Below are 23,379 nucleotides of genomic sequence, written 5' to 3'. Positions count from 1 at the left end.
TCTTGCATCCCTTAGTGAATTGACCCATAGCATCCAAAATGGTAATAAAATGTGAATATTCATATACAATTAGTACAAATAGAAACAGCAGACTCATCTTTACAATTTTACCCATAGGGATTTGGATGTATCAGTGCCTATACACAAAGGTGTGTTAGAATTCATGAAAGAACTGCCTCCTTTACTCATATATGCCTTTGTGTACAAGTCCAAATGAGCTAAAGTGAGTCTTTATTTTTGACAGATAGCTTTGTGATCATGTGAGTTCCCTTATCTGTCTCCTTTGTCAGTTATCTAGGTCGACTATTCATGACCGTAATAGCTAAGTGGATCAAAGACAACTGTCTCAAGTTCAACATGACCAAGACAGAAGTAGTGATCTTCGGCAAGAACACCTCATCGTGGGACTCTAAATGGTGGCTGGCTGAACTTGGACGCACACCCACCCCCAGAACCCACGCCAGGAACCTCGGAATAATCAGAAGCAGCAAACTGGACGTGACTGCACAAGTCAATGCCGTCACCTCATCCTGCTCCATACCCTGAAGATGCTGAGGAAGATCGTCAAATGGCTCCCAAACAACACAATATAAACTGTTACTCATGCCCCTAGTAACCAGCAAGTTAAGACTATGGGATCACACTCTACGCCGGGATCACCAAGCAACTCATTAGCAGATTACAGACCATCCAGAACCCGGGAGACAGACTCCTCCTCAACCTCCCACACAGAACTCATATTACATCACACCCCAGGGAACTACACTGGCTTCCAATAGACAGATGTGCTTAATTCACACTCCTCACAAAAACACACACTCAACAGAGGTTATCACACTAACTCCTCTCTTTGCCTTCACCCTGCTCGCCTAAGAAGTAACTGCAACTGCATGCTAAATAACAATTTGTTGTTCCACTGGAGCGCCTTGTTTTACAAGTGCGGCACATAAACAATCAATCATTCATTCAATATTTTACTTAATCTACCAGATACAATGCCAAAAATTCAAACTGGAAATGTAGACCAGCACTCACAATTTACACAGGGCACAACATAAATTGAACTGGCTCTATACCCTTTTCAGCTGCTCATCCAGCCCTGCCAAACTGAGCAAATTTCATCGGCATGGTTGACTTTACTTTTCTCACGGGCTTTTGTGCTTTGCTTCTGTGTGCCTAGTGCCCACACAAAAGGACTGTTTCTTAGAGTAAACCATCATTTTTATCACCAGGAGGCCAGAAGTTGAGAAGATGAAATAAGTCCAACTAAATAATTCTCTTGTTCTCGCAGAGACTGGCTGCCCTTCAAACATGACCTTGAGCAGACATTACAACTGTAGGGCCAAATAAAGGTTTTACAGTCTAAAATCCGATCATTAAGCAGTAGGCACAGTGTAGCAAGGTCGGGTTGGTGTGCACAGTGCCAGGTTGAAATTAGATTACAGAAAGGAGGGAGGAGGGAAGGTCGGTGGGAGTGGCATGCTGTAAAATCAAACTGATTCAATACACCCTGCATTTAATGTTAACATTACACATTTTTACATCACTTGATTCACAGATTTTATAAAGAGAGAAATAAAGGCATACACATTTTTTGTGAGAGTCCCACGTCAAGATCAGAACATTGGTCTCTGAGGTCTAAGCTGGCAATTAGCCACCAGATGAGAACTCCTTGGAGCAGGTTGCTTCATTCTGGTGAATATCTAATTTATTTTTGGTAACTCATACTGTGCCAAGTCTTCTCTTTCATATCTCATTCCTTAGCCATGACTTCTTGCCTGAACTCCTGGCAGTTACTCAAACCAACGAAGCTTAACAAGAAAGCCTCGTCTCCTCTCACTGGGACGCAGGGCCCTACTTACCAGTGCTTTAAATGGGCCAGTATTGTCCGGTACGGAGTACCAGCACTTTTTTATTTTGAATGGAGGAGTACCGGCACTTCGAGAGAAATGATATACTTTTAATTGGAGAGTACCAGCACTTCTCAAAAACAATCAGATACTCTGCTACAGAGTACCTGCACTTCTATGTTTCCATTTCAAGCACTGCTACTTACTACAGGCAGACCAGTAAGGAGAACTCCCTTCCCCTCCCCATGTCCTGTTGAGCCATCCGTTCCGTGCCATCATGGTAGAACGGCACTCATTAATATATGAAGTGTTGCTATAAACAGGGAAGAAGTGTTTACCAGGAAGGAACATAGGATCAGGAGATAACTGCCAGGTAGCCCCGAGCCATGGGTAATGTTAAGGCGGAGCAGTGTGTTTAGACAAATCAAATGCGCTTTGCATTCGGGGGTTGTAATTGCTCTGTTTTTCTCCTTCTAGGTGTTGTGTTGTGTTGTGTTGTAAGTGCATTTATACAGCGCTTTCTAACCCTGACGAGGTGCGCGAGACTGAGCATGCGTACTAAACCAGCCAGCACCGGGTGGGCGTGTCACACGTGACCCTGCCACTTGGCGGTCGGGTTCACGGATGACTAGTGCAGACAGTTGCTGCCAGCCCCCGATGGAAGCTGGCTTATGTCTAAGTTTGCAGAGTCCGGCCATCGAGGGACGTGAGTTGCTCTTCTAGCGGGCGCAGGGTCTGTGGCAGCCAAGAACAGGAGTGTGCCCGAGGCGCAAACCATGCCAATCACCCGGAGACACCCGTGCTCCAGCCTGCCAGCCTCGTGCCCAGGGTACCTATCACCGGAGTGCCCTCACCCAACCCTGTCCTGTTTTAATTGCCTTTCTACGCTACGGCAAACACTGCTCTGGCCTAAAAAACAACTCGGTGATGAGTTAATCATCCACCCCTGAAGCTACGAGGCTTTGTGTTACAAGCACGTGAAACTCAGCGCAAGGCTCAGGCCTAAAGTGCCCCCTGGCTGCGTGTGCACCTACTTCAAACAACAGGAAGTGTTCACATGCTGTGCATTTTTTTTTTTACTTCCAATGCAACCTCTGCGGCGTTTCCAGGCACCCCCTCCCTCTAAATATTTGATATTAAAAATCGCATTCATCACAATCCATCAACTAGGGCTGCAGCGCCCGATTTATTACCCCCCTTGGAGTCTGAGATTGATACACATCTATGCAGCGTGACGCCATTCTTTCGGGATAGTTCATAGCACATTCCGCGCGTGAACGCGCCATCACTCACCTTGGATTCTTTCCGGGCCTCCGGAGAACACCAGCTCGATCTTGCCGTAGTCCGGGAAGCGGCCATCTGGAAGGGCAACGAGACGCGTCATGAACGTCTTGATGTGTCAGACAGCTAGCACAAATCTGGATTTTACCAACGGATGCAACCCCGGCTCGCCGCCTCCCTCTGAAGTTTCCACAAAGTGCTTTTGAGAACAAGCAAGTTCGCAGTCGGCCAATAAAGGGGCCCAGCGAGCAGGGGCGTGAATGGAGCGCGCCTTGTTAGTATCCCGGGCGCGTAAGGACGCGGCTCAGTCACTAACTCCAGGCAGCCGCCCTTCTGGGGGTCTATGTGAGTGCTGGGGGCAGTCCTGCATGGGAGCCTCGGCGAGACACATGGCCAGGTCGTACATTGGTGGGATCTGCAGCTCTAGGGAGGGAGGTTGCAATCACCTGTATTTACAAAGTATATTTCTTTCAATTGACAAAGAGCAGCAGAAGTTGAATTGAGTCAATTGACAAGAACAGCATATGAAATGGCAATATATAATATACCCCATAGCCCTATATGTGTAGCTTTTCGCTCAAGACGAAGCCATGCGCAAAATGTGTAGGCATGCATATCTGCTCTGTAAACTGGCATCTTCGGGTCCCCCAGGGCCTAGTGCCCAATGCCTTTTGTCAATTCTGTGCAGCATGGCCAACAGTGAAAACAAATATGTAATATGGCCACAAAGAGAGAGGACACGGCAGTCCACGTTGTTTCGAGGGTGCACGCGTCATTTTGTAGGTGTGTGCATGCAGCATACATACGAAATAACACCAGCACTATGTTTTTTTTTATTATTTATCAATCCGAGATGGATTCGTATATTAGAAAAATAAGAAATTAAAGTAGTGCAAACAATTTATTTTAAGGTGAAGGCCCCAGCAGCAATTTACTGCCCGGGCTCCAAAAGTATATATAGATTTTTTTTAAAGAGCCAAGTGGTGAGGGTGGGAGAGCACTGGGGAATGTATGGGTTTGGGAGGCAGCATGGAGTGGGTGGGGTGGGGTAAACCAGCACAAAAGTGAGCAGGAGCACAGAGAGTGGGAGAGTTTGGTGAGGGGAAGAAGCACACAAGACAGAACTTGCAGCACACGAGGGAGGCAGCAGCATAGGAGCTTGGGGGGGGGGGGGTGGGGGGGAGCGTAAGAGAAACCTGGAAAACACATGCACTCTAATGCAGCGCAAAAATAAAAACATGTCGTTCTCTAAAATTGAACAGTGGAAGGATAGAAGTCAGCCTATCAAAAATATGGCAGAGGCTGTGCTGCCAGAAAGAGGCAATCACAACATGGACAAGCTAGGGCAAGGAAAGGCGCTGAATAAAGCAAGCAAACAAGAGTGGCACAAATGTATCTTTCAACGGTGGCTGATAATCACAAACGTGTTGCTTGATGGATTCTCATTTATGTGAATTAGATGACATTCTTTTGAGAGCGAAATAACTAGACAGGTGGTTTATAACAAATATGTTGAAATAATTTCTAGAAAATTCACCAATATTCGATTGTGACCGTAGGCTCATTAGACTAGGCAGAGTCATGTAGCTCTGCTTTTTAAAAACGAGTTGAGGCAAGTACAGGCCTTAGGTTGACATCTGGTGGCCAAAGAAAAGCAATGACATGTATTCTGTTTTCAGGCAACAATGTGACTGGTTTGAAAAAAGTGCCTCTGCAGTGTACACAGAGAAAAAATGTTAAGTTAACTGTATTTTGTGCACCATCTTTGAGCTCCAGAGAGAAGCGTCGCAGTTATTTTAAGTTGCATTAGAACAATATCTAAATCTGTTGCCAGGAAAGTAACAGAAGCTGGTGGACCTTAGGTGCGAATAATATTCAAGGAGTGTCAAACTGGAAGAAATGGAGGTTATCAGAGTTTACAACTGGAACGAAAGCAGACCCCGGCCACTTTTGGGTTTGTGTGGGCTGCAAGGTTGCCAGGCTACACTGAAATCCGCAACTACAGCCTCTGTGCTGGGTGGTGGTGGAATACTGTGCCAAGGATGGTACCATCCTTACTCCAGCCCTGGCTGTGGGTGAAAGGGACATGCTACAGTACCGATTTATTCATTTCCCTGCACCAGACACCGTGTGGACATTGACCAGAGAGGCCTGAAGGCCCTCTAACACTAGGGGACACTTGAAGTAGGGGTGCAGGAGGTGCGGCATCCGTCCGAAATAACCTCACAGGAGGACAAAAGAAGAATGAGCTATACATAGGTCTTTACATTTTGTTTGTATCATGTTCCATTTGCTGTATATTCAAAGTGAGAGGCCACAAGACACCCATAAGTCTTCTGGCAAATTGGTGCTCATTTCTTTAGGATAGAGATTGCCAAGTACATTTCCTTTGATGGGATCAAAACAAACCAAGGCATTTTACCTGTGTGATGTGCAAATTATAAGCAAGAGTTGATTGATACCTGATCTAAATACGTTATAGTGTGAGCTCTATATGTGTTTAGCAGTAAGCTGCATGCCTCCCGCACTATTAGTGGTGACTTCAAGAGGCCATTTCAATGGAAAGTCTGTTCTTTGTATATGGCACGAGCCGACCACACCATGCTTGTGCCACAGATTTGGGACAGTGTGCTCCAAAATGCACCACTGGACACAAACTGCTCCCTGCCACTCCCCTGCTGAATGAGCTTGGTCAAAGTGAAACATCTGGATATTTCACTATCTCCATGACTACAGTGACATACGATTGATGGCTGGACCCCATTGTCAGACACACCTGTGCATGGGCACAGCAGCCTACCTCTGTTGGCACCGTCCAAGTCTTCTTTGCCAAACACCAGCCCATAGCCTTGAACAGACCCCGTGTGAAACTGCAGGCGGAACACCACATCCCGGGTGGAAGAGCGGTACTTTTTATGGTAACATTTCACCTGCAAGAGAAAGGAGGCGGGCACTGTTGGTTCAGTCTGTTTTATTTCTTTATTGCACAAGCCGTTTAAGATGATTTTTGTTTTACAGTGTAGGCACTACACGCCGCTGGTGCCTTTTACTGAAAAGGTCTGCAAATTGTAGTAATGTGTTGCAAAATGTGTGCAAAATGATTCAACATATTACTGCAAAAACTTCAAAACATGAGCAGTGGCAACATCAGCCTAGAACCGATAGAGGCTGTGCACCAGCGCTACACAACGCAAGTCTGCAATAGTGACAAGGATTCCAGTTACAGTGCCCCCTGCAGGTAAGCAAACAAAAGGTAGAACAAGTTCCCACAAAAGCTTTACAATTAGGGGCACCCATATTCTTTGCAAATCATTATTTCAGAATGATATAGTAATATTTTTCGATAACCTCCCTCAATCGTGCATTTTTATGGCAGGAGTCTTTACAAGCCACAATTCACAGAATGTTATGAGTTCAGTTATTAAATCCTATCTAAGACGACACACAACTTCTTTAAGACAAATGTTGTATTACAATTAGTACATATTACCAGGTGCTGGTGATGCATTTCAAAGCCTAAATTAGGTACTCAAAATTAAGAAGCTGTTTTTCCCATATAGTTTATGGCTTAACTGGAACTTATAACTGGTGGAATTGTTCTCCACTGGTGTTCGCTTAGTTTTTTACACATCATCTTCAGTACTACAGGACATCAGCCCCTGTTCATCCCCTAGCATGAGTGGATGTAAATACACAAACGGACACCACCCACTCACTGAAGATGTGGACAGTCTTGAGGCGCTACATAAGTGCCCTGGCAACTCTGGCACAACAGGGACACATTGTGAGAAGGTGCACCCTCTGATATACAAATTCCTGTACGACTTTAATTCACAAAGGCATTTCCATACCCAAATTGGACTTGGGTGCAGGAAGGGCTCGTTTTGCGTGTGTAAATTCTCGTGTTGCACAGGCAAAAAAAAGGTTACACGTTCAATGTGATTTACTCATGCATAATATGAAAACTCTATCGTCTAACTGTGAGCAAACCTGCGCTCACAGGTGGGGAGGCGGCGGAGGGCCAGAGAGGGGGATACTGTAGCAAGAAGGCAAATACCCACACACATGTGCATTTGTGGGTATGCACAAACTATTTACCCTTTTAACCTCGGAAACAGAGGAATATTTATTCCCTCACAATGGCAGAAATAAATGTGTATCCAATGTGATAATGGGAAGGGAAAATCTCCGAAATAGGAGGAAATGTAAAGTACAGGGTTTCTCCAAGCAGAAAAGTATTCCCCACAGCGAGAATTAAAAAAAAAATCAATTAAGTTTGAAAGTCTAGTTGCATTATTGTGAAAACGTTACACGAATAAACGTACACCTCTTGCATCATGGGATGCGAAAGGCCATAAAATGCCTTACCAAGGGAGGAACTTGGAATGCACAAAAGAAATCTAAAATTACTGCTGGGCAACTACAAGTCTGGGAGCATCAGGAGTACTCGGAGAATCATCTGTGAGAGTTTTAAAAGGTCGGAAATGTACCGCAAGCACACTTATATACAAACTGGCACATTTCCTTTTTTAAAGATCAGGCCCGATTGTGGGAGACTCGTGCAAACATTCCAGCTAATCAAACAGACATTCTGTTCATAGGTCACAGGGAGAGGGTCAAAGGGAGGGGTTCGGATGGAAGTTTGTCCAGGAGCCTCCGAAGCCCCAATGACTCCATGGATAACTTCAGAAGAGGTGACCCCGCGTGCTGACCCTGACCCCGCGTGCATCCTCAGTCCTGGAGACTTCAAAGCGGGGTGCCCGCCCCTCCCGCCCCGCGGATAAGACCACTATCTCTTATCAACACGAGATGACAACGCAGCCAGTCCTGCAGCACAGGCACACATCTGCAAATGAACTGTTAGCTTGGCTTTATTTTATTGATTGAAAGTTTGCGAATATTCAGCGCAATAGTTAATTGCCAAAACAAAGTTGCTTGCATCAAAGCTTATGGTAATTGCTTTTTTATTATTACACATGCCAATACTAAAGCAAACATTCAGCTAGAAATACAGTCACCGTATCGCAGCAATCTTCCCGTAGGTTTTAATTACATAGTGCCTTGAGTGTAGGGTTTACATGCGCGGCGGTAAAGGCAGAAGGAATGTCAACACCATGCCGCAGGGTCGAAGTAATGCCAACCCCTGGCTGGCACGTTACAAAGCATCCTGGCGTGTAGAATGCCGACAAATTATTTAATAAACTGACCGGAAATAAAAGTGAAAAACACGCATTTCGGATATGGAGGCGGCTGTGCTCTTGGCCTTATATTTGAAAGACGTGATGGAGAAGAAAGCAAATGGCAGCTTCTAAATGTCAGACATTTTAACCTGGGGTGCTGGGAGGGGAAGGCGGCGCACAGCCCTCGTGCGGAATGGGAGCTCCCAGCACCCACATTTGTCCTCCCTCAAAATCCTGGCAATTACTGAAGGTCGGGTTTGACGGCCGCCATAGCTGGAAGAGACGACGTGCTGTACATGTCCTGGACAGGCGAGGGATTGAGGAAGAGTCATAAACACGGGCCTCTTGTCGCGGAGGCAGGAGGAGCGGCGAATGTCATGGCCCGGGGTTGTCAGCTGGAGGCCCCCCGAGCTCCGTCTAGATGCCACTGCACCGAGCGATGGGGGTTCGAGTCGCTCCTGTCCCTAGCCGCCTATCGGGGTTCAAGTCCCCCCTGCCTCGAGGCGCCAGGTCATCCCCCTCCCAAGCGACACAGTCGTTACGTGGCCTTGGCATATCAGTCGTCTCCAGTAGGAAGGCCGCTGAGTCACGGCGTCTCCTTGGACATCTGTCCCTGAATATCTTGAGATCTTTTAGTCGAATTCTGGGGAGGAAATAAGTTGAGGCCATGTCTTGCGCAGTGGAGGAAAACACAAGGGCTGCCAAACAGGAGCCGCCCCCCCAGTTCCTTGTAAGAAAAGCGCATGCACAACATTTACTTTTTTAGATTATATGATGATGCTGCATTTTACTTGCTATATAAATAAAATGACACGTACCCTAAGCGCTAGAGGCCTCACAAGGGGCATGCTAAGCACTACACCAATAATCAATACAATACAATGCCCTCAGTGAGCACTGTGAGAGTTTGTTTTTGACAGAGGAGGCCAGAGTTGCGAAAGTAAATTCCTCTCTGGCCCTCAGGTGGAGAAAGGAGCTACTGAGCCATTTTATAACTTGCCCATATAGGCACGAGGGGTGATGTAAAGTTACTAGATGATTCCACCAGAGACACCGTTTTCCAATCCTGGGCTTGTATACATTCTGGAAGTTTTACTTCTGGCCCTAACACATCAGAAAATAATTATTGGTAAACGTAACGCCCAGGACTGGGACTTGATGCTTCCAATCACATTTGCACCCCCCATCCTTAGTTGCAGGGCAATCCCTGCCTTTTATTCCACCAGACCTTTTATTGTAAACAAAACATACAATGCCTCAGAGAGATTTCTAGTTACGGTCTGCAAAGGCGCCAAAAAGAAATGCACAGACCCCTTTTGTGACAGAGCAGCGGACATGACTGATTTGCAAATGACTGGTGGGAAGGTCTGCATCCCTCTTGAGTAGGAATGACAGGACCAAGATGTTGACAACACTGAATATTTTTAGAATACATTCTTTAGTATCTGCGTTTTAAATGGGCAGGTGCTGCCGAGTCTGAGTACCTGCACTTGTTAAATTTGAAAGAAAGAGCATCTGCACTTCTTAGCACTTCGGCAATACATCTAATGGGAGAGTACCTGCACTTCTCAGGAGCAAACAGGTATTCTAAATAGTGAGTACCTGCAATTCTATTTCCATTTAAAGCAATACTTACTATGTTTCTCCTTCAGACACCCCATCCCACCCACCAATCCCGGTGTCCAGTAAAGGATTAACGGGTGAGTTTTACAGCTCATTAAAAACAATTATTTAGGTCAGTCTCTAAGCGCTCCCTGCTGCAAAGCGGATGGCGGAAAATAGAACCTGAAGAGTGTGGTTAATCACTGGGGAGCAATGGACTTAAGGTCACAGTCATAATTTGTCACACTGACCCCACCAATGATTAACACATAAAGTTATAAAATACACATATTTCTGCAATTTATTTTTCCAGAACTAACCACTAGGAATACTAATTCACAAAACGGGACTATAAAATAGGTGCTAGCAGCAAAACAATTGTTCCCTTGCTCAAAGATAATTTATGAAAGTACCTACTAAAGCCAAACACTTAAAGATAAACCCCTATAGCCCACAGTGTGAATAGAGAAAGGCAACCTATTTAAAACACAGACCACCTTTTTTTGCTGAAGCAGATCAAAGGATTTTTCAGAAGCCCACAGTTCAATATGTAAGTGCATACATTCAAAGTGACGAAATGTGAATAAACGGACATTTAAGGCATTTTTCTACAGTTAACTGGGACTCATTAAAATCACCCTACGAATGCTCCACCTTTCAACGAGAAGCAGGGTTCAGTTTGATTTTGAAACAATGACCCCTAGGGACTGCTGCATGGCGTGTGCTACCCAAGCGTCTGGAGGCACACACTAGTTCCTTGTTCACTGGTACAGCAGGTTTAGGTAAATAGGATATTATTTCAAAAGAAAGGGGCTAGCATTAAACAAGCTAGGAAAACACAAAGCACGACTGCTGCAATGTTTAATTCGCCACACACTGTGTTTATGTTGAAAGCAGTGCCTTGCTTAGTCTTCTCTACAATGTTTTTAGGTCCTTATGTTATGTACCAAAGGTTTTCTACGTAGACATTGATGTTATGTTAAACGTTATGTTAAAAGTACTTTTATAGCGCACTTACACCCAACGGTTTCATCGCGCTGTGAGCACAGGGTAGACAAACATTCAGCGGTGTAGGTAATTAAGAAAGAAAGTGGTTATCCATGGGCTTGGTGGAACAGAAGAGTCTTCAGGAGGGATCTAAAACAAGGGTAAGAAGTGGTAAGTCTCAGCTCCAAGGGAAGTGCATTCCAGCGGGAAGGGGCAAGAAAAGAAAATCTAAGGCCACCATGTTTTTTTACGGTTGAAGGTAGGAATAGTGAGTAGGGCCAAGTAAGAAGAGCGAAGGTTGCGCGAAGGAAGATAGCGGTGAAAAAGGGAAGAAATGAAAGCAGGGCCAAGGCCAGCCAGGGATTTAAAGATGATGCAGCCTAGTTTAAATTCGCTGCGTTTAGCCACTGGAAGCCAATGGAGGGCTTTAAGCAAGGGGCAGACATGAAGGTGTCTGGGCTGATGGAAGATTAGTCTCGCGGCCTGATTCTGTACCAGCTGTAGGCGATTTAGCTGATACGCAGGAATGCCAACATAAAGTGAATTGGCATAATCAATCCTGGAGACTACAAGGGCCAGCAAGGCCAGGGTCAGGGCCTCCGTGGTTAAAAATCGAGAGATCTTACGGATTTTCCGAAGATGGAAAAAACAAGAGGAGACCACGGCGCTAATTTGGGGCTTCATGGAAAAGTCCTTGCTAATAATGACTCCTAAGCTTTTTGCTGAGTTGACAGGACGGGGAGGGGAACCAAAGCCGGAAAGCCAACATTTAGAGTTCCAGGGATTGGAGGCACCTCCGACCAAGACCAGCTCGGTCTTGTTGGGGTTGAGCATTAAATGATTGTCCTCCATCCAGTTACTAATGAGACACAAAGTTGACTGAAAATTATAAATTGATTTATCGGAGGGGTCGATGTCAAAGATTAGCTGGATGTCATCAGCATAGTTAAATGCGATGACATTACAACCCCGTAAGGACGGAATGAGGGGGGTCAGGTATAGGTTAAAAAGAAGGGGAGAGAGGGAGGAACCCTGGGGGACCCCACATGTCAACTTAACTTTATCAGCTGAGAAGTTGGAAAGGCGAACAGCCTGGTGACGGTTGCTCAAGAAGGAGCGGATCCACCCAAGGGCCGGCCCCCGGATGCCAGCGTCTCCGACACGGCTGACCACAATATCATGGTCGACCGTGTCGAAGCCGGCTGACAAATCCAGGAGCACCAAGGCCTGGCTATTCCCGAGGTCCGCGCCTCTCCTCAGCTCCTCCCTCACTGAAAGGATGACTGACTCGGTCGAATGGGCGGTCTAAGAAAAGCATGTTGCGGGTCGAGAAACCTGGTGCGTTCGATAAACGAACTCAGAAAGTTAGTGACATGGGCCTCCAGCACTTTACTAAGATAGGGGAGCAAGGAGATAGGGCGAAAGTTGTTCATTAAGGAGGGGTCTGCATTAGGCTTCTTCAAGATAGGTACCACTTCAGCTGTCTTGAAGGAGTCAGGAACCAGGCCAAGCCGGAGGGAATTATTAACCACATCAGTGCTAAGGGAATTCCCCTGCAGTGCTGTAACTCCAGGATCCCCATTGTTCATGACGACTCAGTTCGTCATGAGCACACGACCAGTGTACTGCATGACGAGCTGAGCTCGTCATGAGCAGCGAAGGGGTTAAGGAGTGCCAGAGGGGGTTTGGGACAGGCAGTGAAGGCCTCCCTTAGGATGTGGGGGGGGGGGCAGCAGTCTGTGGGAGAGCCAGAGCCCACCTTTTTTAACAGGGCAAAAAATTCCTCCTCAGATATCGGGGGTATCTGGTCTACTGTATGAGAATTTCTGGTGGCAGATGTGGTGGCAGATGTGAGTGTAGAGGAACATGTACGAAGAGGGATACTATTTTTGATTTTAGCAATTTTTTCCACAAAGAAGGAATTAAGAGAATCACAGAGGGCTTGAGAGGGGAGGGGCTTAATGGTCACTATCGGGGTGTGAGAGCTCTTCCATTATAGAAAAAATATTTTTTGCCTTAGTGGCAGAGCCAGTAATCTTCTTAGAAAAGTACAGGGTTTTTGCCTGGAGAATGGATTGCTTATAATCTTTAAGCTGGGCCATAAACAGCAATTTTTTCTCTGGGGCGTAATCGCGCCTCCAGCTACGTTCGGCCTAACTGAGTGTACGTTTTTTCGTTTTTAACTCATCCGAGAACAATCTCTGGGCATCGTGGGGGCGCTTTAATTTGAGGCATCTGAATGGCACAACTATGTTGCTGGCTGATCCAAGCCAGTGCCTCATGCTAGTAGCCTGGTATTTAGAGAGTCATATTCGGCGGGGGAAGAGGCGCTGAGTAAAGAGCAAAATGTATTAAGATCAACCCTGTTCCAGTTCCTGGCAAGGAGGTTCCCCCCAGGTGTTTGGATAGTATGGGGAATAGAGGCCAGGGAAAACGAAATAATAAAGTGGTCAGACCACGGGCAAGGAAAAATAAGGGGTTGGGAAATATCCAGATTGGACGTACAGACCTGGTCTAGGACGTGGCCTTTGACATGCGTTGCCGACTGGATATGTTGAATACAATTCATGCCCTCTAGGAGATCCGTGAAGACAGAGGAGCAAGTGCTCTCCCTAGCATCTGAGGGCCAGTAGTTAAAATCACCGATGATCAATACTCTGGAGTTGTTGATCACCAGTTGGGAGAGCATATCCCCAAACAGTGACGAGAAACCAGGCATGTGTTAAGGGGGCCGATAAACAAGAACACAGATAAGCGGGGACAGGGAGTATTCCAGTCTTAGGATGAGGCAGTCGACTGATAGTATGCTGGCAGCCTCGAGGGATGAGAACCTGATTGAGTGTCTAACAATAGCTGCGACCCCCCCACCGGGTTTACCAGAGGATCTATTGGTCTGGAGGATTTAGTAGCCCGGGGGCACCACCGCCAAAATGTCAGGAGTTGACTCCTCATTGAGCCAGGTTTCTGTCACTAGGAGTATGTCAGGTTTCTCCGAATCCAGTAGTTGGAAGATCTCTAACTGGTGTTTAACCAGCGAGAGGGTATTTAAATAGCTAACTGACAAAACAGAGTTGGTAACTCTTTTGGCTAGGGGGAGTAAAGAATCAAGAGGGCCAAGCTGGGTAGGATGGGACAGGGCAGCCGCCAAGGGAGAAGTGAATTCCAGAAAATTGGTCCTGGGACTAAAGATACCCAGTGAACCGAGTAGGATTTGCGTGGTGGGGCTGAGAGGCCAATGATTGTGAAGGCGAACCAGCGTCAGGGCCGCGTAGGAAATAAAATGGGCAGAGTTCCCTGCCCCTAGCCCCAAACGGCCACGGACGGGCGCATACAGGCTTGACATTGGCGCGCCTTCGGCCCGCATATGGCGTGTCCGATGCGTTCGCCCGCTGCGCGTTCGAGGAGACATGTGCAATATGTAGCCTAGCCCCGCCTCCAGCTAGACCACAGCCTACTGTCTTGCCGAGCTCAAGGACTGACCAAAGATGGTCCACACAATCGGCAATGCAGCCGCGATGGACCGGGGCAGGGGGAGCACACCTCACAACAAGTAAGTAAAAGAATGAGATATTAGTGAGGAGCACCGATTTTAAAATGTCCAGCAGTCGCTTTTAAAAGCGCAAATGATACGATTAAGGAACAGGCAAATAGCGGTGGAGTGAGAGTGAGTAAGCCGAAGAGTACACAGCAATCTTAAATCATTACTAACAGCCTGCCTCGCAGTCTGCCCCCCGGCGCTCAGCGGTATTGCAGGAGCTGCCACCACCTACTGTTACCGCCTGATTGGGTAAACACCTTTCATACATAAGGCCCTTAGTTTCTTAGCATTTCTATCTGCAATGAAACGCCACCATGGATTTCTAAAGTTACTTTCCCTGTAACTCTGCAGCACAGTAAAGAATACTGTAAATTCAAATATTAGATTATTAGTGGGAAGAGGGGTTGAAGATGTAACAGATTCACTGAATCACTTACATATGCGTGTCAGCAGAAAGAAGTAGCTAAATAATGGACGCATTGGTCTTTGGGCTATGGTTTATAATTACACTGCTCCAATGGATGCAGTTTTTGGATGAGATAATAAAATAGCGTTCACCTGTTTCTTCAGAATGTATTTAGTATTAAAAATTTGCTTCTGTGAATGAATGTTCACATACTTATATGGGATACATAGGACGGATTAGACAAAGGGTAGCAGGCCAGGGCTCCCTTTTTGCTATATGGGCATCAAATGGCAGGAGGAATTTCGGCGAGTATGGGATTAAAAGTTCAATTAAGAGGAGGTGTCCACTGTCTGTATAGGATTACCGTATCAGGGCTAGGTTTTCAGGATAAATACTGGAAATGTAAATGAGTTCATTTCCACTCACTGTATGTAAAATCAGCCTGTATGTACTATTGTCTTACGTGTATATCTAGAAAATATGGCCTGGATCTGATCATCTTGAACCAGCAACGGACACCTCTGAAATGAGCCAATTACTTGTTATCCACAAAGAGGGTTTAAAATGGATTATATTCTGATCATCATGCTTTACAACTTTCATGGGATGACAGTGATGCTGTATTGAAGACCCTAATTGATGTGCCCAGAACGGGGTTAGGCAGAGTTGAGTAGATGCTGTACCAGATCGCCAGTAGAGATTGGGATGCAGGGTTAGGATTTCTTTTCACAGTTCTGCAAAGGGGTGAGAAAAGCTGGTGGGTTCTGTTATGTTCAAAAGCAACAACAAAATGTCCCAGGGTTCCTGGGACATTTTGCTGTTGCTTTTGATCTTACCCAGTCCCTATTGTAATTAGTAGGGTACCTCCCTTCCTTTGTAAACCAGGTTCTGTTATGTTCCATAAAGGTACCCCAAAACAGGCTCAGGCAGTCACCTAAACTTTCACCTATATTCTCCCCTACCATTACACTACAAAACATTTCTTAGTACTGAACTTTTACCTAGTTACATGGGGTTTTCTCAGTAAAGCTTACGCCTCATTCATTATGTATGAGGATTCTTGGAATCACAGCAGGACAGCAGGCCTACCATCTCCTGCATAATAACTATGTATAAGGGTCATTCCTTCCGTCATCCTAGTCCGACATGACACAGCAAGGTATATCCCCAGGGGTACCGCTTTGGGTATATATACATCATCTCTTGCTGAGAAAGGGAGAGGAGAAAAGGACTTCCATGCCGACACACTGATGCGAGACCCTGAGGCTCCTGCACGCAGACACTCCAGCTCACAGTGGTCTGACATCCCTTGCTGGGTGTCCATCTCGAGACCAAGATGGGGTCCCACAGTCTCTCACTTTAGGTAATTAGGTTGACTTTATCTTATATGGATTCTAGGCTTTACACCTACATACATGCTAGGTACACTCAGATACGTCTAGTTAGGGTCGCATCATAGGAGTTCGCATTTATTACTGTCTTGTATTTTATATACTTGCCTGTATTCATTGTTTTAGCACAATGGTAGAAATCTACCAACCTTTTACTCTGTTAGTGCTTATAATCCTTTATATCTGTTACTGTCTAATGGTTGTTTCTGCACACATATTTTACACTAGAATGACGCTGGTTCAATAAATACTTACTGAAAAACATCCCCACCGTTTATTCTGTGTATCTCTCTGAGACAAAGTGAGCATGAGTGACTGAGCCAAAAGAAGTACACTGTTTCCACAATCCTGAGGCATCAGGGTTGTCATGTTCGATAGTTGCCAAGAACTATTCTCTCCTTGGTAAGAGGGGTTCATAGTAGCACTGTGAGCTAGCTGGAATATAGGCTAACATACCCGTTAGGGGGTTTTAAGAATCAGTCCAGACACCAATCCTAAAGTGTATGTTGCCAAAACGTGCAGATCTTATAAAGGTTTATAGGAACTAATCAACAGTTCCTTATCAGTGAGGACTTAGAGGTTGTTTGCAGAGGCTCAGCAAAGTTCTGTGATTTAGGAGTGAGGGAGGGATGCTGTTGAAGATCTTGCATGAGCAAGTCGCATTAACTTGTCATTTGACCTTTTGCATCTCTTAATTTTGAGTCTGGCAATGCTGCATCTTCACATGCTGTTCTGACATTCTGAAGAAAGGATCTTTCCTGATGGTAAGGTGATGCAATGGCACTTACTGTTTGGGAGGAGACACACTAGGAGTTTGAGACTTATGCAGGTATCTGTAGAGAAAGGTAATGCAAACATATTCCACCGGTCTGATGTGGTCTTACTTATTTAGGACTATGGAGAGTCATGTGGCAGGGTGGTGGAGTCTCTACATAGGAGTCAAATGAATGGTAGAAATGTAGGAGGACATAGGTTCACCATCCCCCAGATTGGAAGGGTCATGGGTTTGGACAGTAGTTGTAAAGTTCAGAAGGGATGTCTGATATGAGGCAAATTGTAGTTTTTTGCTTTGTGAGTTCGAAAGAAGAGATGGCTCTTATTAAAAATCTTAAGAGATTTTTTCATTTGTGGCACACTTGGATGTGACTCAACCAGCATCAGCTCAGAGAGTTAGCCTTGGATATGGGTTTACCTAATACTGTAGTAGATGGAGATTAGCTCCATTTTTGTGTGTCTCATTTTTAGATGTGCACTCAATACGCAGATGTGCATGATGGTAAACGTGTCCTTATGAGGATCAGTGCCCTACTGGGGCACTTTAAGAAAAATATGCATATCATACTGGTAAATCTTGATCCAGTGACTTGCCAGGCGGACACAAAAAGGATGCATAAAATGGTTACGGGTCCTGGGAGACAATACAGGATAAATGGGCTACTTGTAAGTCACGGGCTAGCCAACTTGCCAATTTGGATAAGTTAACATTGATAAGAAAGACAGGAAGCAAACTAGTTTAATGTGGTGTCATTACATTCCTATAATGCTTAGAAAATGATAATCAGGGCCTGGTTGTAACCATTGTTAAATAAATCACTTGTCTTTGATGGAAAGGATGTTGTTCTCTGGCAAGACAGTTGCAGTCTCTGAGCTGCAGAATGGTTTAAATCCTGGGAGGTATATTAGCGAGTGTGCAACTTATTTGGCTTTGAAATCAAAAGGATACCAATTTCTCAGTTATCTTCCCAAGAAAGGAAAAGTGGGTGAATGGTAGTTGGTTAGGTAGGCTTGGTCTAGAATTGCTCTTTTAGCATTGGGAGATTTCTTTAGTTTATAATGATCCGGGGTAGAAACTTGTGCTGGGGAGGAATTGACTATATTGACTAGGAATGTTAGTGCTTCCCAAAGAGAGGTTTCATGATGTGAGGTAGGAAATCTTCATAATGTGGTGGTTTTAGAGACAAGACTGAATGGAAGTGTGGTATTTGTGAGCATTTTAAATCCATTTACGTAATTAATTTGAATGACGGGCTGTCTTTGTATGGTGCAATCATTGTGGTGTCTAATCTTGACTAATTGTTCACTGAGTGTTAGAAAGAAATGGGGTCTATAGTTGGCAGAAGTTTGCACCCTGTCCAAGCAGGGACCACCATCCTAGTCAGGGTAAGTCAGATACACACACTAAATTAACCTGTGCTCACCCCTGATATCTTGGCAGAGCAGCCAGGCTTAACTTAAGAGGGAATGTGTAAAGTATTTGTGTAACACTTAAATTAAAGTATCTCAATGAAAACACCACAAAAAGACTCCACATATGTTTAGAAAACTAGGGAATATTTATCTGATTAACACAAGACCAAAATGACAAATATCCATTAAGTAGAAGTCAAGATATGAATTTTCAAAGAATAAACCAAAAATAGTGCTTCGAAGTGACTAGCAGACAAAAGGTTACTTGTGGTCGCGAGGGACCGATGCAGAAGTCTAAGTTCGGGCCGACTGTGGTAGACGGCAGGCCAGCTACAGTATCCAGATAGGTTAGAAATCAGCTGCAGAACCCACTTCTCACTGGATTCAAGCTTGCCTGGCTGATATGGGGTGATATACCCTGAAACTGGTCCCAGGATGCTTGTTTCTGGTCCAGGGAGGACCCAGCTTGGCAGTTCGGGCTGGACTGTTCCCATGAGGAGCAGGGCCAAGACTGATTTGCATATGCCTGGGCTCAAACTGGGGTGGCATAGTGCACAAAAGGACAAAATATTTAACCCAGATCTCTTGACTGGGGGAGGATGTTTGATTTATTCAGCATTCCGTCCATCATTTGTTGCAACAGCACTTTTTGCCCTAAGTGGGATGGGTAAGCTCAGACTTGGGTCCCTTGCTCACTGTGCCCCTGGATTCAAGCTAGCGTAGCAAATGAGGGGTGATATACCACAAAACAGGTCCCAGGATGCTAGTTTCTGGTCAAGGGAGGACCCGGCTTGGCAGTTCGGGCTGGACTTTTCCCATGAAGAGCAGGGTCAAGACTGATTTGCATATCTTTCGGTCCAAACAGGGTGGTTTAGTAATCAAAAGAACGATGGATTTAACCCAGATCTATTGACAGGGGGAGGATGTTTGATTTATTCAGCATTCCGTCCATCATTTGTTGCCGTAGCACTTAGGGTCACTCAGGGCATACCATAGGGGGACTTATGTGTATTAAAAGAGAGGTTTAAGGTTTTGCAATTGGTTTTAAATACCAAGTGGAAGTGGCAGTAAACTGCACACACTGGCCCTGCAATGGCAGGCCTGAGACATGTTTGAAAGGTTACTTGTTTGGGTGGCACATCCAGTGCTGCAGTCCCACGAGTAGGGTTTAGTATACAGGCCCTGGGTACATGGTACACCACTTTGCAAGGGACTTACAGGTAAACTAAAAATATCTGTCAGGTACACATCAATGTCAACATGTTTAGGGAGAAGTGCATGCATTTTAGCACTGGTTAGCAGTGGTAAAGTGCTCAGGGTCCTAAGGCCAACAGAAAGATACAGCAAAAGTGGAGGGAAGCAGGCAAAAAGTTGTGGGGAAGACCACCCTAAGGAAGACAGGTCCAACAGTGAGGCACAGGTGCACTGTGTTACATTTGTCAACAGGAGTACGGAAGATAGGAGATGCTCTACAAGCCGTGGTTTAAAGCTCCAAAAAGTGTTTTGGGTTTTCCAGAGGCATCTGTTATAGTTGACTTGCAGAGGTGATGAAACTTCTACATAAGGAGCAGAATGCTTTAAGGGCCCTGAGATCATCCAGGTGTGTGTTTTGTGAAAATTCATTTTTGTTGTTTAATGGCTCACTTGTTGTTGGTTCAAGAGTATAACAGTGAGATGTACGCTTCATAGACCACTATTTTAGGGGGTGGATGAGATTCAATATTTAATTTCGGATTAAAATAGGACTTCAGGAGCACATTTACTGTTGTTTTGAGTTTGGTTGCAGTTTTCAAGGTCAGTGGGGCTTCCTAGAAAGTGTCAATTGGGAATTCCGAGAAGAAGTACTACTGTGGTATTTTGGGGTTAACTTAATAGATAGTGAATGGATTTTGTGTGGTAGATGTGATATGAACAGTCTAGAGGTGTGGTGTGAGGGGTGGTATTGGGGTGTATTTATGGGAAAACCAAATCTAGATATTTTTCTTGGGGGTGCTTTGGGCCAGTGATCAGTTGAATGAGGTTATAGTGTTGATGAAGATGACCGATGATTTTGATGTCGTCTTGGTTGATGCAACGTCTGGGACTCCGAGGTACCCTAGAAAGCAATTGTTGTAATGTTTGGTGAACGAAGTGGGGATGTGGTAAGTAGCGTCTTTAAGTGACAGTTTTTCTGGCCGCAGAAGGTCTATATATTATGTATAATATGACTGTTTGGTAGGCAGAGATGGTAGAGTGGCAGGCAATGAGCTCCACAGAGTTGATGGTGGTAGGTTCTTGGAGTGTGCAGGATGAAGAAAGCAATGTATAGTAGTCTTTGGAGACAGGGGCATCTAGAATGTGTAAGGTAGAAGGCGTGAACTTTATCCCTGTGATAAAGTTTGTGTTTAGCTGGTGCTTGGTGATGGTATCTGCCACATCTGTAATGTATCATACTGTGGCCTGGACAAACTGAGGTAGGAGTTTCACCACGGAAGTGAGCAAAGGAAGAAAAAAAGGAAAGAGGAAAAAAGCCAAAGGGGAGGAAGAGTCGATAGTGAGAAGATACTGATGGAGAGGGATTGGCTGAAAATCATCTTTTGAACAGTGGAGCAAACAAGAGAAAGATCAGAGTCAAGGTCACCTAAGGAAGAAGACAGAAGGCCAAGGCCTAGCATACTATATAGGGAGATCGAAAAATATCGGCTTACAAAGGTTTTTTGTGATGAGGTTATGGCACATTTCAACAAGGTGATACTGTGCTTAATTAATGAGGAAAAGCAGGAGGGGTGGGGGGTCCACTATGGTCAAATACGCAGAAAAAAGAGACTTTTTTTCTGCAAGATATTCCTCAATTAAGGTTGAAAAACAAAGTAAAAACTTAATAGCACTCCACCAGAAGAAACATTATTTCCACATTGAAGGGATAATGCATGGAATTACCAGAGACTTCTGTAGGAATGTCAGGATATTCATGCCTGCTGAAGATGAACCATGTGGTAATTTTTTGCCCAGTAATGCATTGATGCACATTAGAAATTATCAGCTCTAGGACAAATGCAAATAATCATTATCACAGTTCATTTGGACAAGGGGGAATAAAGCCAACTGACAAATGAGCATTCATAAATACCAAATCAACTTCCTTTAAGGCAGTCATTGTTCAAACTGACTCTGTTGAGGAAGGAAGGTGCACAATCAATTGCTCCAGTGAGTTAAAGTATTTAAGACGCACTTACCATGATATCTCCCTTCAGCAACTGCGCGGGCTCTATAGCAATGCAGATTCGGCTTTGGTTTTCAGGTCCCACATTGCTATGGATAAAATAAAAGGAAGAGGAATCAGAAATAGCCTGTACAAAGGGCTTTTCCAGACTGCTCGTGCTGGCAGCACAACTGAACTTACTATATTCCTGATGTATACACTGGCTGCATGGCCTGGTAGATCTTCAGAAACGGTCTGCAGACTGTTAGGGGCAGCAAAAGGACAGCATTAGTATATGTGAGCTTTAACTGTAAATGGTAAAGCCATAAAACAGGCAGAGGGAATAAAGTGTTGTTGATTAGAAAAGAGAAAATAGCACAAAAAGCAATTCCATACAATGCACAACATTGAAATGTGTGGGATTTCGAAACAATGAGTTTTGGAATGTCTATTGCAGGTGTGGATTTACAAAACGGATTGACAAATAATATTGCAATTTATTTGGATAAAATTTAAGGACGTTTTCCAGGGTACATTATTGATGCAGTTGAAAAGAACACAATAGATTGTGTATTTCAGTATATAATTGAGAATGCTGATAAAATAGACTGCACTAGAAAGATGCTTCACAACTGGAAATGGTATGGTATTCTGCATGGACAGTTCAATACTGCTTACAAAACAGACATGAACATTAGTGGAGACTGTTTGTATGAAGGAGTAGCTATGCAAAATATGTTCAGTATGTAGTGCAAAATTCTGAGTAAATTAAAGGGGGGTCTTTGAAGGTAGAGGTTCTTCTGATACATTTACAGATTCTCTTATTTAATGAACTACTTAATAAAAAGAGGAAATTGTGTCAAAGGATGCTCACTTTCTCAAGGTATGAGATAAATGTTGTATGCTGACATGCACGGTCCACTCTGGCATTCTGCAAGGTGATGCGCAAACCTCTACTCAAAGGTGTGCAGAAATGTATGCCTAATGTGAAAATCACTCTATGATGACGCAAAACGTGGCAAGTAACTGGCCTAGTGCCCTTTTTCGTCATCCCGGCTTATTTATGTTCTTCCTCGTCGTCTTCTCAGTCTTTTCCTGCAAAATTCGACTCATCTGTGTCTTTTCCCGTCCAGAACTCTGGAGCCTCTCGGGAACGATCCAGACCCAACAGCGGAAAAAAGAATCCGAAGATGGCGCCCAAGGGTGGGAGCTTCCGCAGGAAGCGTGCCGACGTCACGGAAGGACGTCGACGCCCACCTGGGCAACGAAAAAAAACAAAAAAACAAAGAAAAGACTACGATTCCGGACCCAACCACTAGACCGCGGAATAATGCACAGCATAGTGAATCCAGAAAGATTCACGCTGCAAAACCTGCCTAGTGCCCTATTCTCGCTCACTCACTAGTGACATACGGCACGCTCGGATTTAGGTGCTGATTACAGCATAAGGCTAAAGACCGACCCTACCAAGAGTTTCTGGACTATCAACTGATGAAATAGCGGGTCAGCTCTCGAAATTATATTAAAAAAATAATGGCGGCAGAAGGCATTGCGTCAAGTTGTGGTTACAGGTCTGTAAATTTAGTTAATTGGTGATGCTACGCCGCTATATCTGTTTGTCTTTGTGTTGCTGCCTACTGGAAATGGTTTCATCAAAAGGTCACAGATTTTAGCAAAGCATAGACCAATCCTGGTGACCCATAAAAAGGGCAACAAAATTCAACAAAATACATGGAAGCTTCCTTATTGCTGTCAATGTACAAGCAAACAAATGTT

At 44.8% G+C, this 23,379-nt stretch overlaps 1 protein-coding gene across 6 annotated transcripts in view; it reads right to left on the bottom strand.

The window, feature by feature from the left end:
* TNS3 (tensin 3) overlaps positions 1-23,379 on the bottom strand; it is an 838,360-nt gene that overhangs the window by 260,122 nt on the left and 554,859 nt on the right. For all 6 annotated transcript variants that reach the window (XM_086964904.1, XM_086964903.1, XM_086964909.1 and 3 more), the window contains 4 exons: positions 21,805-21,865; positions 21,638-21,713; positions 5,932-6,061; positions 3,144-3,209 (listed from right to left, as the gene is read on the bottom strand). In XM_086964904.1, the coding sequence (XP_086821030.1) occupies positions 3,144-3,209; positions 5,932-6,061; positions 21,638-21,713; positions 21,805-21,865 (333 nt within the window). The remainder of the gene's footprint in view (positions 1-3,143; positions 3,210-5,931; positions 6,062-21,637; positions 21,714-21,804; positions 21,866-23,379) is intronic.

This window comes from Lissotriton vulgaris, chromosome 4_1 (assembly GCF_964263255.1).
Source record: "Lissotriton vulgaris chromosome 4_1, aLisVul1.2, whole genome shotgun sequence".
Lineage (NCBI taxonomy): Eukaryota > Metazoa > Chordata > Amphibia > Caudata > Salamandridae > Lissotriton > Lissotriton vulgaris.
Note: the sequence above shows the minus strand (reverse complement) of the source record. Positions and strands in the feature narration are given on the sequence as shown.